Below are 16,873 nucleotides of genomic sequence, written 5' to 3' on the forward strand. Positions count from 1 at the left end.
CTCAGCCTTCAGCTTCAACATCATATCCTCAACATCCAATTAATGGTAGCCAGCAGCCAGGCGTGGTGGAACAAGCCTGTGATCCCAGCTAGTTAGGCTAAAGAGGAGGTTTGCAAGTTCAAGGTCAAAATCTTAGCAAAATCCATTTCAAAATGAAAAAATAATAAAGGGCTCAGGTAAAGTTCAATGATAGAGTGTCCTAAGTTCAGCCTCCAGTGCCACACAAAAAAGAAAAGTGGACAGCCGGTCATTCACAAATGTATCTCCCAATTTTATAAACAGAGCCTTAATTGTCATCAGATAATGTGTTTTTACTAATTTTATTACTGTTTAATGATGTTTTCTAAAGTGAGCACTCTGTAAGAACACATAAGAGATCTAATTCACAAATATATTCTTAGTACTTAAAACAGGATCAGCACCTAGAAATCTCCCAATAAATATTTGTTGAAGCTGGGCATAGTAGCACATGCCTATAATCCCAGTGGCTCTTAAGAGGATGGGCAGGAGGATCACGAGTTCAAAGACAACCTCAGCAACTTAGCAAGGCACTAAGCAACTCAATGATACATTGTCTATAAATAAAACACGCCAAAGGGCTGGGGATGTGGGTCAGTGATTCAGTGCTCCTGAGTTCAATCCCTGGTACCGGGAAAAAAAAACACATAAAAATAAAAAAAATATTTGTTGAAGTTATTAATTTAAACAGAATCATTAACTTGCTCTCAAGAATTCCTTGAGGATAGATGTATGTCCAATACACTTTTATGTACTTCATCTTATCCAGAAACCATTTTACCCATACAAGGTAATTAATAAATACTATTTATTGATTGTGAAAAAGCATATATATTTGGAGAAGAAAATCCAAAATCATATACAATCTATCAAAAATTATTTTTAAAACCAAAAAAAAAGAATAACTCTACCTGAATCTCTCCTAAGAGTCTTCCAGTTCTTTCGAGGACCAAGGATAAAATCATTGTGGAATTGGGGTTAGGAACAGAAATTTTGCTTTGATTGAGAAATCTTATAGTGTTAAATGGAGATTCACTCTTGGTTATGGTGATTCTGCTCACTAGGTGGCGCCCAAGGATCGCTCCACCAGTAGCTCCAGTGAGAAGAATTTCAAAAGGCCCCTCAAATTCACTGCATAGCGAGAAGGAGCAATTCTGAGTCTAAACATATTAAAATGCTTGTAAATTCCAAATAACTAGTCATTTTCCAAATTGATCATACATATTCAAGGCACAGTAGTCAGACTCCAAATGGAAGAAGAGGGTGCTTAACTGAAAGCATGAATGATCAGCATCAATATTACATAACCTGGGACAGTTATTAGACTTTCCTCCTCTCTTTTTAGTTGCTTAAGGCTTAAGGCAGTGCACTGAAGGATGTTTCCACATTCTGATTAGAGTTTTTAAGTCTCCAAAATAGAAATTATCTCTTGTATTTGAAAGGAAATACATACACAACGATGGTCCCGGGACCCCTTTCCCTATGCCCAACATCCCCTAAAGTCTTTCATCTGCTCTTTCTCAATGGGCACATGTATTATGGGTGCATGTTAGAGTCAGTTCTCAATATCATGTTTTATGTGGGCCCACACAGTTTCCTGGATTACCAACTTTTCACTGCCATCAGTGATGGAGACATTTATAAAACTTAAGTTCTGTCCATGCTAAAAGATGACTGAACTGCTGTGCAGCATATAACTGACGACCCCTGGAACAGCAGAGGAGCTCTGGGTGATGACATCAGCAGTCACAATGCCATAAGTTCCATGCAGACTCACCACTGGGATCGCAGTTGCTCGAACATCCTCCTCCACTGTAAGGGGAACTGGGAGTTAACTGGTACACCGAAAAAAGCAACCAACTTTTATATGATTCAGACAAATTAAACTAGGTAACTAAACATAATGTGACAAGGCAAACTATCACTTTAAAAACGATTAGTGAAAATTTCATGACTCTTTTTTTTTTTTTTTTTTTTTTAGGAATAATGTAGTTCACTAGATGTTGAAAGTTATAGTGAACAGTAAAGGTTAGAATCCACACAACCTATTTAGTCATTTGTATAGGCATTTCTTCTCTGTGTACCATGTACAAACATAAAGATTTGGTTTACAAGACAATGTTAGCTGGACTTAAGAAACTTCAAATTTATATATGGATTACAAATTTATATATGGATTAGTTCTAAATAGTTTGTTGAAAGATAATATTATAAATAAATAAAATGTATGCTACTTATATGAATACTTTAAAAATCTACATAAAAAATTCTGTTATGGTTTCAGGTCTTTTAAAATATACTGTGAATATGAAAATGCAACCTCAATGCTTGATTTCAATTTAAAAATTAATTTTAAAATCTTTATTTCTACTTGAGCTCTACTAACCTCAATATATTAAAATATCATTTCATATAGTTCACATATCTAGGGATAAATAAGAGTGCACTTACATAAAAAACTATATATAAAGAGGTATTACCCCATGATTCCCAGAAAGAGAGTGAATCAAAATTAAGAAACGGAAAAAATAGTCAAAATACTATTTCTTTCTTCATGCAAAAATTCAACACAACTTTTACTAGTTGTAGACTAAAGTTCAGAAAATTGTAATATCTTGCATGATTTACCCATAAAAGTCATTATTAACCAATTTCTTAAATTATTTTTTGATGAACTTTAAAAACGTCGAGATAACCAAAGAATTTTGACAGAAACAATGGAGCCAATAAATTACTTGCCCAAGCAAGATAACATGTTAATTTTTCAGATTAAATAGCATTTTTATTTGTTATTTTCAGATATACATGACAGTAGAGTGTATTTTGACATGTTATACATACACGGAGTATAACTTATTCTAATTAGGATCCCATTTTTGTGGTTGTACATGATGTGGAGTTCACTGGTCGTGTCTTCATATATGAATATAAGAAAATTATGTCTGATTCATTCTACTGTCTTTCCTATTACCATTTCCCCTCCCTTCCCTTCATTCCCCTTGTATTCTTCCTTTGAAGAAAACCATTTCCTAGAAAGGGAGCTTTCTCTTTCTCCCTAGAAAGGGATATAGCCATAATTCTCTGTACTCTTTTTCTATAGAAGGGAACTTCTACAAAGGGAAAGTGATACTCAAACTATTTCCAAAAATAGGATCAAGATCCAGACACTACCTCCACCTGCACCAAAAACAAAGTCATTTTAAAGGTAATTATTCACTAAAAAGTGAATATTCACTAATTTCTTATGACATAGGAAATTAAATAATTTAGAGTTTTCATTAAAATGTTTAAAACTGAAACATTTTAATAATCCTAAGGTTAAGTATAATTTTTTTTCTACAATTACTTATTTTTAACCATTTGGCTTTGCCCTACACAGAATGGTTCAAGACTTCATATTGATAATTAAAAACATTTTCAAAATTAGTAAGTATAAAAATATAAAGGTATATATGTGTGTGCACACACACATACAAACCAAACCAAGAAAATTTTACATATGCAAATTCAAACTGAATACTATGTTCAGGTACTTTCTAATTGAGAAGATGGTGCAAAACATACAATTAAGCCACTTGGACTTACCTTTGAAAGTAGTATACTTAGGGTCAAATTCAATGATTCCCTCTGCATTATCATTTTTCATTATTATGATTCGAACAACAGAGGTGTTTCCTATTTCAGGAGGTTGATCTATCTGAAGTCCATTTTCTTGGATGGTAAAATCATATCCTCTTTGGAAAGTCATAAAAAATAAAATTTTAAAACACAAAAAATAAATAACAAATACATAATTGCTTAGCATGAATTGAAAGATCCTTTGGGATCTTTTAGCTCCTGTAACTTAGCTCTATTAAGTATTGTAATACTTTTAAGGATACTCAACACTAAGGTACTCCTTTTTTTTAATGATGTTTTGAAAAGATTTCTGTGCTTCTCCCAATTACTGGCACCTTCATGAAACCAAAACAAATAATAACACCTAGTCTTTTTCATAATTTCCCTTCTATGAGCTGTTAGAACATCACATAGGTTGAAAAACAGCAAGAAAAGAATAGTTGTACGCCTCAGTATTGGTGTCTACACATGTAGCTTTATTCATTCTCTCTCCCTCTTTTTTACTCATTTCCTGTTCTTCTTTACCTTCCCTGGAGTTCCACCTTTAGAATTGCTACAGAAAATTCTTCAGGGCCTTCAGGATGGTCGTCATCAAGGATTTCAACAAGCAGACTCTTCACCGTCTCTCTGGCTTCAAAGAGGAGCTCTCCTGATGCATAAACAAAATCTGAGCCAGCATCTGCTGTCCCGCTCACAGTCTTGTACCAGAGTCTCACCAGGCCAAAATATCCACCCAAATGGATGATAGTGACATTAACCTAGGCAAAAAGCATTTTCACATTTGATTTGTATGTCTAATCTACCAGACAACATTATCACTAATTAAAGACTATTTACCAGGATTAAGTCGAAATTAAACATGAATTTATAAAGTATATGCTATATGTTAAAATAATGTTAGGAGCAATTTAATGTGTTTGTGAAAAACTTTAGACTATGAACAAGGGAATACTTTTAAAGAGCATTCACAACATCAAAAACAAAAACAATATTAATATTTTTAAGTAAGTCACACCATACCCCCAGTGCTTCCTCTGATACTCGAAGCTGCACCTGTGAAAAGGAAAATCGGCCATAGGGAAAGTCACTGGCCACCACAGTGATGTTGGCCATGCTTCTGGAGTCACTCAGCACTCCTCCCTCGCTGACTTCAGTGAGCTGATACTCATAGAAAGACTTTTCCTCAGGAATATTATCATTCAAAGCCTAGAGAAGGATGAAAACAATCATTAACAGTAAAATCTGTAAAACTTAAACATTCCTTTTACATAAAAAGCAGCAACAGATTCTGCAATATTACCAACCTCCTCATGGCCCACCCCAACACCACACACACACACACACACACACACACACACACACACACACACAGAGTGAAGGGCATAATAAGCCAGCAACATTGATACCTGTATCACTACAATGGCTGCAGACTGTCCATCTCGCATTGTCAGTTTTCCTGATGTTTGAGCAAATACCCTCACAGAAGGAGGGATGATTCTCCAGAACACTGTGACCTCTCCCCAGATTGCTGGGCCACGAACAAGGCTACAAAAATACAAAAATGTATATTTAATACATTTTGATTGCTGGTACTTTTCCTAAATGTTTACTGAATCTTTCAACAGTAATCAATTTTCATTTTTTTCAAGAACTTAATACTTTTAACTAAACTTGTCTATAAATTATAAACTGCAAGAAAGTACTTAGAAAATACTGAGCTAGTGTAGTGTCAATGTATGACAAGCATATTGGCAAAAATTGAACATTAATAGTGGGAGGGAATAAAAAGAAGTTGTTACAGATTTTTAATACATAGGGCATAAAATATGAATAGCCTAACAAACTTCTCCAAAGAATAATAAACACTTCATACATGCGCATACTAATGTAAAAGGATAAATAATCATCTTTGGATAACTATCACAAAGATAAAATATTGAGTCAAGGGCTGGGGATGTGGCTCAATGGTAGCGCGCTCGCCTGGCATGCGTGCGGCCTGGGTTCGATCCTCAGCACCACATACAAACAAAGATGTTGTGTCCACCGATAACTAAAAAATAAAATATTTTAAAAAAATATTGAGTCAAATCTGGCCACTTCATTGATGGCTGCCACCTCTATTCCTCATGAGGAAATTTGAGAGAAACAGACATTCCTATGATCATACTAATTTAGTTATATGATAAGTCCTGACATTGTAACACTTAGAATAAAAATCTTTGACCTTGATGCTTTTTTAAAAGATGGTTTCCAGCTAAGGCAAACATGCTAACAAAGATGGAATATATCTCCTATATTGCACATTTAGCTACAGAATAGGGCTGAAAGCATGGACTTTTGATCTCAACGCCAGGAGCTTTCCTTGGTGTAGGTTGTGCAAATCATCCATTAGTCTGAAACTTTTTTGGGATCTAATTTATATTTCAGTCTAAAAGGTGCAGCATTTCCAAATGATGCTACATCTATGTAAAATCATGATGCACGAACACTGTATATGCACTAAGAATGGTGTACTACGACTAATCCTTTAAACAATGTCATAACCCCGTAGAAGCAAAGAAAAATCTTGAAGCTCTTACCTGATGATAGCAAAACCATTGTATTTAGCTGAAGGCTCCCCGATGAGGACATGCCTAGATGATGGAGCTATCCCAACTTCTCCTGGTGCTCCCCTTTCTCCCAGAATGATTATTGATGCACTACCTAAGTTGATGATGACACATAACACAAAAGGATAACTACCCAAAATACATACAGTAATGCTAGAATTTTCCTGACCACAGATTTTGCTTTTTGTCACAGACCCATCAATAGGATGGAGTTTTGATAGCAAAAAAGACATGTAACAATACAAAGTTTTTATAATTAAACTCTGGGCCATTTTTTACTGTGATTATTGTTGATAGAACACACAACAAAAATTTTCTTGAAACATTCTCTACTGATCCAAGCAACAAGTCATCACAGGAACCATATGATGCCTGTTTCTGAAGTGTCAAAATACGTAGTTTCTAGTTTCAGATGAAAACAGGTAAACACTACGTATCAAACATAATATGTTAGTTTAAAACAATGTTGAATTATAAAAATAATATGTTTCCACATTTAGGAAATCAAAACCATTATTAACATTTCAAATAAATAATTCCAAACTTACATAAGACAAGCACATCAGAGCACATATGGAGCATGCATGAGGCCCTGGGCTTCATTCCCAACAGAAAGAAAGGAAGGAAGGAAGGAAGGAAGGAAGGAAGGAAGGAAGGAAGAAAGAAAGAGAGAAAGCACATGACAAAAATGGGATTACATTGAGCATGTTGTTCTGAAACCTACTTTATAACCATAACAATTACCCATGTAATTGTTATTCATTTTCAATGTAGTTGTTTCTCTGCCACATCATTTTGAATGACTGCATAGCATTCTGCCACATTTAACCAGTCTCCTAATATCACATCATTTAGGAAGCTACCATAATTAATTTTATAATGTTGCTTCATAAAAATGTTTTATTTAAAAAGTCACAGCTGAGCAGTATGAAATCTGACCTGTCTTACCAACATGGGGTATTATAATGTTAATTTAAAAATGTACTTACCTGAGTACATCTTTATGTTTTAGCAAAATTTTAGGAATTAGAAAACCTAACATTGCCTATCTCTGTAACTACTAATTATCTGCTTTAATCTACTTTTTAATTTCCAAAATTTTTCTTACCTTTTGCGGGAGATATTTCTACCTCATCAATTGGTAACAGGTGAATTGTATAATGCCTGTCATTTTCCAGCATGGTGTCTTGCAGTGCATGCAATACAATGGTCTTCTGAGACTCCATCTATAGCAAATGAGAAGAACAATAAATCTTCCAGATTGACCAAAGTCAAACTTTGAGTGTTTTATTAGCAGAATAAGGTTTATGCGCATAATCACTTTTTCAGTCCTTTCTGTTGCCTAGAATAAGGGTTGCATCTAGGGAGAATTATTATACAAAAAAGTCAACTCTAACTATAAATTCCATTTATGCTCTTAATAGGAAAAATTTTTAAAAATTAACTCATCTCTCATCTCCTAAATTTACTGAAAAATTTCAATACTGGAGTTCAATCTTTTAGAGGACAAATGGTTACATCATAATGTAAACTGTAAAAACTCACAGATTTAACATCTGTAAGGGGAGTTGGCTCCATTCAAGAAGAAAAACAAGCAATGGATGACCTGAGATTATAGTCACAGCTGCAATCGATAGGCTAGAGACACTTGCTGTAGTTAATTATCACTGACATTCTTCTCATGGCCTGTATTGTCAATGTTAAGTTATCTCTGGCACATTCCTGGTTAACAATAGTACCACAGGCAGCAATACAGGAGCCTAATTCATAAGGAAAATCTAGTGCTTCCATCCAGGAACCTGGAATTTTATATACACATTTCAATGTTTTTTTTTTTTAATCTTCACCTTTCCGATTTTGTTTTCCTTTGTTCTTATATGTTCCACTTGTTTCTTGCTGAATGCATCCTGTTTCTTATAATTTTTTCCCCTTGCTGTTAAAACACAGGAATCCTATTTGTTTGTTTGTTTGTTTTTGAGATGAGGTTTCAAGGTATTGCTATGTTGCCCAGGCTAGTTTTGAACTCCTGGGTTCAACAGAACTTCTCACCTCAGCTTCCCAAGTAGATGGAACTACCTATGCATACCACCATGCTTGGCACAGACTATTACTGATTTTATGTTTCATTCTTTTTGTTTTTGTCCTGAATCTTAGGAGCACATTTTGTATTGATCCTCTTCTGTTCTTCAGCCTTCAGCACTATTTCCATTGGACAATGGATGGCCTTTTATTTCTATTTAGTCTTTGTCCTTTATCTGTCCATTTCTTTTGTTCGTTTTATTTTGCTTTTTGGTACTGGGGATTTGAACTCAGGGATACTTTACCATTAATCTACGTCAGCAGCGCTTTTTAAATTTTTGAGAAATCGGTCTCCTAAGTTCCTGAGGCTGGCCTTGAATTTGGTGATCCTTCTGCCTCAGGCTCCCAAGTAGCTGAGATTATAGTTGTGCACCACCATGCCCTGTTTGTTGTTTCTGACCTGGGGTCTCACTATTTTGCCCAGGCTGGTCTTCTGAGTTCAAGTGTTCCTTTCATCTCAGCCTTCAGAGTAGCTGGGATTACAGGTGCTCACCAAAGTACCTGGCTTCTGCCCTTTAAATACCATTTGTCAAATCCCTCCTCATCCTGTCACTCACTCTTAAATGCATTGTGTCTGCTTCTTAATTTTTCTTTCAGTATATACTATTAAAGTCATCCACATTTCTGCATGCAGATTTAATTTAACCTTTTAATTGGTGTGGACAGTCCACTGTTTGCATTTACAATATTTTCAACATTTATCTAATAAGGACTATTAACTGTTGTAAATAATATTACCACAAACATTCTTCTACATGCTTCTTTGTATTTACGGTAATTTCTCTGAGGTGCTATTGGTTGAAAATATAGTTAGCGCTCATAATTTTTGGAATCCCTATTTACACATTTGCCTGCTCAACCAGTTTTTTTTTTTTTTTGTAACCCCAGAATCAGTGTTCAGGCACTTTTATGGTCATTTGCAGAGATGTGCACACTGGCAAAAACTCTGAGTCATTTTAACATATTTTTCATTTTAAATAAGCACTGCAACTAAGACTTGAATAGCTTATCTAACACAAAACAATATTTTCTCCTTATAACATATCACAAACTCCTTGTTGAAGACTGAAGATTTCAGCTCTACACTTGGAGGCCATTTAAAACAGTGAATTCACCAACAGAAAATTAAAATGGAAATGAAATGGCAATACATTGACAATGACAAAGACATCTGTTTACATTATGAGAGTGGAAACAAGAAAAGTCACGTCTTGTTCTACCTCAGGTGGGAATGTGCTCATTGGGCGAAGCTTATTTTCCACCACTATTTGTGTGTCCACAAATGACTGTGAGAGAAGCAAGAGTACTGATTTGGAGATTTACAAATAAATTTTAGTCAACAGGCAAATTCACAAATGTAGCGTTGTGGATAATGATCAACATGCATCATAAAAATCAACAAGAATCATTACACAGTTATGTTGCCACCCACCTTACTACTCTAGATATAAGGCAGTTTCCATGTGGTATGATCTCCATTTCTCAAAAAAATTGACAAGAAGTAATAGGAAAAACCGCTGACAGGTGATTACAAGTAGCAAATGCCAATGTTTTTGGAACACTAGTTACAAAATATAAATGTTCTGGGATAAAAGGTGATGGGAAAGTTTCATGGGGAAATATATTTAGAAGAGTTTCTCTATTAGAGATTCAAAATATATGCAAGTAATTTTTTAATTGCACCAGGAAATCTTTCTTAATTCAGTTTGGAGTTTCCCAACTCTATTTGAACACTCAATCTTTTAGAGCAATTATTATTCTGCAGAACAGCAGTACAGAGCAGTGGTTCAAGAAATGCTACTACAAACTACATTAGGAAAACAAAAACAGTTTCTCAGCTTTTTGAAATTTGAAGCCATTAATTTTTGATCATACAATGTAGAAAGAAGTTGAGCTTTACTGTATTAAGTTGAGGTATCAACTTGATATTTTATTAGAATTTTTCTAAATGACTTTAAAACTATTTTAAAGGTTTTTGGAAAGCATTTTCTAAGTGTTAGGGGGTTGGTTAGCCTCTTTCCAACCATAACATCATGTAATCCTTATAGTCTTTATTCAAGTTCAGCATTACTTGTCCTTGGTTTGCATTAGAAAACCAAATGTGAGAAGAATTAATGAACTTTCCTGGAATCACATGCTAGCAAATGGAAGAGTGAAGATTTGAATCAAAGTTAACTAGCTATGGACTCTACATAGTTTTTATTTTTTCGGTGGCTACTCCCAGTATCACAAGAGAATTAAGACTATAAAGTGAGTAAAGTAGATGAGTATAGGTGACAGAAAACTGCAACAGCACATAAATCCTTGAGAAAGTGGAACTAGGGAAAAGAGAACACTGAGGAAGAAATGTAAAATGCAGAGAAACAAATAAGAAATACCAGAACTATAAAAGCCATGGTGAAACAGAGGACTCTCAAAGAAAGGTGTTAGTATCAAATACTGACAGAAATCAATGCAGTGGAAAATATATAACCAATTCTTCAGTGGAGCGAATTTGCATTAGTATGAAAAATAAATGCTTAAGATAAATTCTAAAGTAAAAAGAGCAAGTTACAGAACAGATTGCAGACTAAAATTCCATTTGTGTAAGAATAAGATACATATGCTTGAATATGCACAGAAAAAAAATTGGAATGCCATATAAGAAACTGTCAATAGTGGTTACCTCTGGTAAGTAGTAAAGCAAGATCTAGGAGAATTCATGGGGATTTTACTCTTTTCACATCCATCTGTATTGATTGAGGTTTACACGAAGACACATATTTTTATAACAAATTAAAATATAAAGATGGGGGGAAGGGACTTCTAAGTTAAACTGGCAGCAGGCTGATTGGGGGAGATGCACCTTCTTCAAATGCACATATAGACACCATAAGGGACCTATACTGACAACAAAGGAAAAAGAAAGTGAGAAAAGGTTTCTAAATTCAAGGCATAATTTTCTCTTATAGAGGTATCAATCTAGGGTTGACTAAATGGCACATATACATTCCCCAGCCTGAACATAAATAACATGGAGAACCAGAGGATTAAGACCATTTGCTGAGGTCTCTGAACTCCAGGCCACAGAGACTACACCTACCACAATAACTGGCTGCCATAAAATGCAAAGCTGTTGTGGTCCTACTCTCCTCAGCTCTTCCTCTTCACATCAATTCTGATCCTACAATTTACATTATGCATAGAGTGAATGAAATGGGAGTGATGTGTTAAATCCCAGGAATTACACACTTCACGTGAGTACACTTAATAAGGTCCCAAGCAGGAATGTACATTTTCCTAGAAGTCCTAACAACATTTAAAAAGTGAATATATTGGATCTGAAGTAACTTTCCTATGTTCATACATGAATACACCATTATGTACAACCACAAGAATGGGATCCTGAATAAGTTATACTGCATATATGTATAATAAGTCAAAATACACTCTGCTGTCATGTGTATCTAAAAAGAAAAAAGAAAAATGAAAAAAAGTTCATCTATTACAAAATAGGTACAAGTAACACTAAAAAGAACTGCATGAGTGAAGAGATGAAAATTAAGAGATGTTATTTAAGAATAACAGTGTCAAAAAAATGTAATTAAAAAAAACATTCCCCAGAAGCAACAAACAGTAGGATCCAAGCTGCAGAAAATTTTATCAGCAATATACAGAATAAGTTGGGATTTTAAAAATCAGAATGCAAAGGAAAAGGTGGAGATAAAAATTATTTGTGTCACAGTGATGTCTCAGAGCATTAAATTTAGTCTCTCTGTGTGTTTCCTTTCCTTTGTTCTTTATTCAGGGGCCATTTTACTTCTTCCAGGCTACATTGAAAGCAAAGTTTCTAGGAAACTATTGAGCTAAAAGGAAGTACAAGATAGGGAAGAAATAATAGTATTCTTGGGATTGAAATCTTTTGAAGAGGTAGGAAGGAAGCAGGAATGGGTAGAGGGAAAAGAACCAAAATTAGCAGAAAAATTATACTTATTCAGAGAAGACCAAGGGAAAACAGTAGGAGAGATTCTCAGAGCAAGCTTTTCTTGAGCATGGCTCTACCCCAGATCTCCATGTAGATTTTCTGATGTCCAGTGAGATCTTATCCCATCAAGAAAGGACTCATTACCCCATGTGCTGGGAGTATTTCAGACAGACAACTCTCATCTTCAGGCTCCTTTGGAAATTGGCTCATCTGAAGAAATACCTCTCCTGTAGGTCAGATCCTCTTTCTGGCATAGTTCACTCGTGGTGACTTACACAACACAAAATTATGAAACTCAACGCTTCTAAAACTCAGGAAAACTTTGAATTGTTAGTCCCTTTTGAAGGCAAGCTATAGTGTGTGGTAGTGTCAGTTCAAAACTCCATCATAGCTTGCCTTCAACCCTGCACAATGCTGCTACTTCTACTTAAACAGATGTTGATCTAAGGAGTACTCTCTCCAAAACCTTTAGGCCCTGAATCTCATAACTTTCTCACCAGGAAAGACCTACTGACATATCATCTGTGGACATTCATCAGTCCTGGAGGCTTGCACACTTCTATAATAATATGGAGCTCAGATATCCTTCATGCAGAAAGACATAGTCAGAAGTGACTTCTCTAGTGCCAAGAAAGAACTGAAAAGATCACAAAGAGAATTTCCCTGTAAATGGGGGAAGAGTAACTCTCACAGTCATTGGTACATTTTAAGGCAGTCCAGGAAGCTATTATACAGTTAACTATGGTACCACTAGGGCTGCCCTGTAGACTAGTATCTCAATTGTCAAAGTGAGCATTGCTGTGAGAATTATTTGTGGGATTAGAGATCCACCTGTGTAGTAGTAGCCATAAGCAGGACCAGGAAAAGACTGCAGGGGTTGTCAAAACCAAATTAGAACCCCTGTCCTGTAGATATGGATACCTTAGAACTAGATATGCAAGAACAGTGGTGCTGCTATACAATTGTACATAAAGGAAACTCAACCTTCAACCTGTTTAAGACTGGTGACAAACAATTAGCAAATAGGGTCAAATCCAGGAATAAATCCATCCTTCTTGAGGCTGTGCTCTGAAAAGGAATGGCTTTACCCAATAGGGGAAAATATAACATTATTTTCCATTTGGTATAGATGTTCAAAACCAGAAACCCTTTGTAATCACCTGAGAAGTACATCTAGCAGTTGGAACCTGGTAACTAGAAAAATATGCCCTTTATTACCAAGGAAAACCTTCACAGAAATTCATGACTCATTTCTAAATTTTAAATTTTTTGTATGCTAGGTGAGAAATTTTCAGATCATAGCTAAGGTATGCAACCTAGATGTTTCCTGACTCACAGCTTATTAGATTCTGAGAAACAAAGGGATGCTATATCTGCAACACCTGAAATTTAATGCCATTAGAGCAACCAATACATCAAAAATGGTAATATTTAAGGAGCAAATAGTCTGTCAGAGGGCATCACTAATTAATTTATTATTCGCCTATTAGTAAACCAAAAGAAAGTACTGTATTTCTTTCTTTGGTTGTGAAAACTCTGAAGAAAAAAAAAAAGCATGACCCCTAGTTTCTGGTTCTACTAGTTGTAGAAACCAATCATATGGTCAAAGAGATCCTGTTCATTCATCAAAGTAAAGTAGACAGAACCTTTCACCTTCACTTGTTGTTGTAGAGGGCTGAGATACATATGAAAGGATTGTAATGGGCTTCCCATTCTTAAATTATGTATCTTGATTCAGTTTTCTGAGCAGCTATAATATCAATCTTTTTCTCAAAGTGTACAGGGATGTTAAAAATTTCAAGCATTTGTAAAGCTGAGACTACGAGATTGTATTAATATGAGACACAATCAACCTATTCTCAGTATAAAAGTTTTGCATACTCAGAACTTTGCCCTTAGTCAGAGAAGGAACTGTAAGATGTTGGCTGTGGGATAGAAATAGAGTGGGAATTAAACAATCTGACAGCAGAATTGGGAGTTTTCTCCCTCTTTCTCTCTCAGAGAAGAATTTTTTAAACAATATCTTCATTTTATTTGTATGTAGTGTTGAGGATCGAACCCAGTGCCTCATGCATGCTAGGAGAGTGCTCTACCACTGAGCCACAACCCCAGCCCTCAGAGAAGAATATTTTTTCCCCACAGTGTAGGGAATTTCAAAATATTCCAGATGTATTAAATACTATCATATAAATTCACAGTAGTATTATGCTAAGAGAAATTAGACAAAATTAGAGAAACTACAAATTATAAATATCAAATTAGAGAAATATAACAGGAGTCCTCATGCTGCCATTACCTCATCAAAATGAAGTGTCCCACTTAAAGGACTGAGATTATCCTTAGCTATCTCGTCTACAGTCCACCGAAGTTGGACGGCGCCCTTTCCCCCTGGGAACAAATGTCAATGTCACATACGAATTGTCATCAGAAAACAGGGAATCATTGACCATTATCTGAAAGAAAGAAAATCCAGTAACATAAAAAGAATAACAGAAGAAACAAACAGAATCTTCTTTTCACGATGACTGCAGTTTTTGAATTTAGAATTCAATTCATGAAATGTTACAATCATGGCAGAGAAAAATATTTCACCCCACTTCCTATCCTTTTTAGACACTCAACAACATGGCATTTTTCATCTTTTCTTGCAACTAGATGGAGCCACTGAATTCTTGTGAGTAGATTATATCTAGGAGCAACATATGCTGCTGACACTCTGGCCATAAACTTCCACACAATCCTCCATATTCTCTCTTTTCCCATGTGTCAGGTGAATAGAGAGGATTCCTAGGACCTAAATGAGAGAAAGAAGGAGTCTGATACTTGAGTTATCAGTTAAAGATAAGGTATCCATAACAATTAGCCAACTAGGAATACTGGCATAGGACTCCTGTATAAATAATAATATTATGGGAAGAAACTAAGATTTAGGGGTTTTTTTGTAAAGGTGTTCAGGCTCCCCACATAATACAGACTTCAAACTGTCCTCTCAATTATCTGCAGTTTACCTACTTTAGTAAAAAGAGGTTTTTAGTTAAAAGAGGTTTAACTTGATTTAAAGAGAGGAGATTCAATACATTAATTTGCCAGTATTTTTTTACAGAAGTCCTTATTAAAATAAGTAATTCAAATGAATTACATATGTTAACTCAGTGAAATAAAGTCTGAATTGAACCTACAATATCCACCTTCAGTGCAAATGCAAAATAACACAATGCTTCCATTTTTAAGGCAGATACAAACTTAACAAACATGAAATATAGGTTGGTTGGTTGGTTTTCCATGAGACTTTGCATTCAAACCAATAATAGAGATTTGGAGCTAACTGATATGTGTTGAATTTCCATTATTTGTCAGTTCTTCATACACTTTGCTTTTTTTAAGATTCACAGAAACTCAGAAATCAGATGTGTATGCATATTTGGCAAAAAGGGGGCCTGGAAAGTAGTTTGATATTTAGACTGATATTTACTAAGAAAGAAAAAAGAAAGGAATCCATTATAAATCAATTGTATACATGTGGTGGTTTTGATTCCACAGATATAACATTAGTTTGGGTTTCATATGTAGATTTCTGTAGATCTCTGATATTCCTAGTGTCTTGGCATATATACTGCATTATTCTATGAGCAGCTTATGAACTTTGACACATTAATACTAATCTTTCCTCAATATTCTTCAGTTCTCAGTCTAATCTGTGGCACAATTAATGCTAACAGAATGTTTACTATGTGTGCAATGTTGTATGTTTATATACATGTTAAAAGATAAACTCTATGTTATTGGGGACTTTCTCAATAAAAAAAAGATGGGATATAAGGAAAGCAGCTGGAAAGAGCTGCCAAGAAGCTATTCATTCTACACAATAAAAATAGCAACTGACACTTAGTGTAAAGAAATCCCAGGTACATGAACTCATTTACTCCACATAACAGTTATGAGGAATTATACACTGCAGACTGAATAACCTGAATCTCACTTGTGAATCTCAAGACAAATTGGAAATTTAAGGCTATTTCGATAAGATATTATTTCCAGGCATGATTCAATTAGGTTTAGAGCACAAAAGTTTATGTTAGAAGTTAAGATAAAATGAATAAGCAAAAATTACTTATGAATAGTAGCATAACTTTATTTTCCATATAGGGAAAAGAAACTTAAAAACGCAATATCCAACATCCAACTCCAAAAGTGTGATGAACTCCAAAGCAAAAACATTAAGGTTTTACCACCTGAAGATTTCAACACTAAACCTGAAATTTTAACCTAAGCTCATAAGCTAATAGAGGAATTTTATTAAAAAATTAAGTTACTTATTCATACATATTAAAATATGCAAAGAATTCCATGTGGTTTAAAATACACAAAATATTAATGCTGTCTCTCTTAGGATACTAATATTATGGAAAATTTTACTCTCCTCTTTAAATTTGTTTTATTTTTTCAGACTTTAATGCTGTCTGAGAGATAATCACAGCTATTCTTTTGCCAACCCATCACTCCTTGGAAACACTTGTGCAGTTTTTTGCCAAGGAAGAAAGAGAGTTTCATGGAGCCACAGCAAAACTGTGCTCTGTTCCTTTTA

The 16,873-nt window shown here is 34.9% G+C and overlaps 1 protein-coding gene across 6 annotated transcripts in view; it reads right to left on the reverse strand.

Annotated features, from left to right (window-relative positions):
- Positions 1–304: 304 nt before the first annotated feature.
- LOC144374771 (adhesion G-protein coupled receptor V1-like) overlaps positions 305–16,873 on the reverse strand; it is a 73,033-nt gene continuing 56,464 nt past the window's right edge. For 3 of the 6 annotated variants that reach the window (XM_078037508.1, XM_078037507.1, XM_078037509.1), the window contains 2 exons: positions 14,585–14,741; positions 7,354–7,471 (listed from right to left, as the gene is read on the reverse strand). In XM_078037508.1, the coding sequence (XP_077893634.1) occupies positions 14,628–14,741 (114 nt within the window). In that variant the 3' untranslated portion in view covers positions 7,354–7,471; positions 14,585–14,627. Of the gene's footprint in view, positions 1,831–3,603; positions 3,753–4,161; positions 4,395–4,656; positions 4,843–5,042; positions 5,182–6,215; positions 6,340–7,353; positions 7,472–14,584; positions 14,742–16,873 lie in introns of those variants that run through there. The other 3 variants (XM_078037511.1, XM_078037510.1, XR_013434078.1) reach the window with 3 other exon arrangements.

The sequence above is a fragment of the Ictidomys tridecemlineatus genome, unplaced genomic scaffold (assembly GCF_052094955.1).
Source record: "Ictidomys tridecemlineatus isolate mIctTri1 unplaced genomic scaffold, mIctTri1.hap1 Scaffold_87, whole genome shotgun sequence".
NCBI classification, from domain to species: domain Eukaryota; kingdom Metazoa; phylum Chordata; class Mammalia; order Rodentia; family Sciuridae; genus Ictidomys; species Ictidomys tridecemlineatus.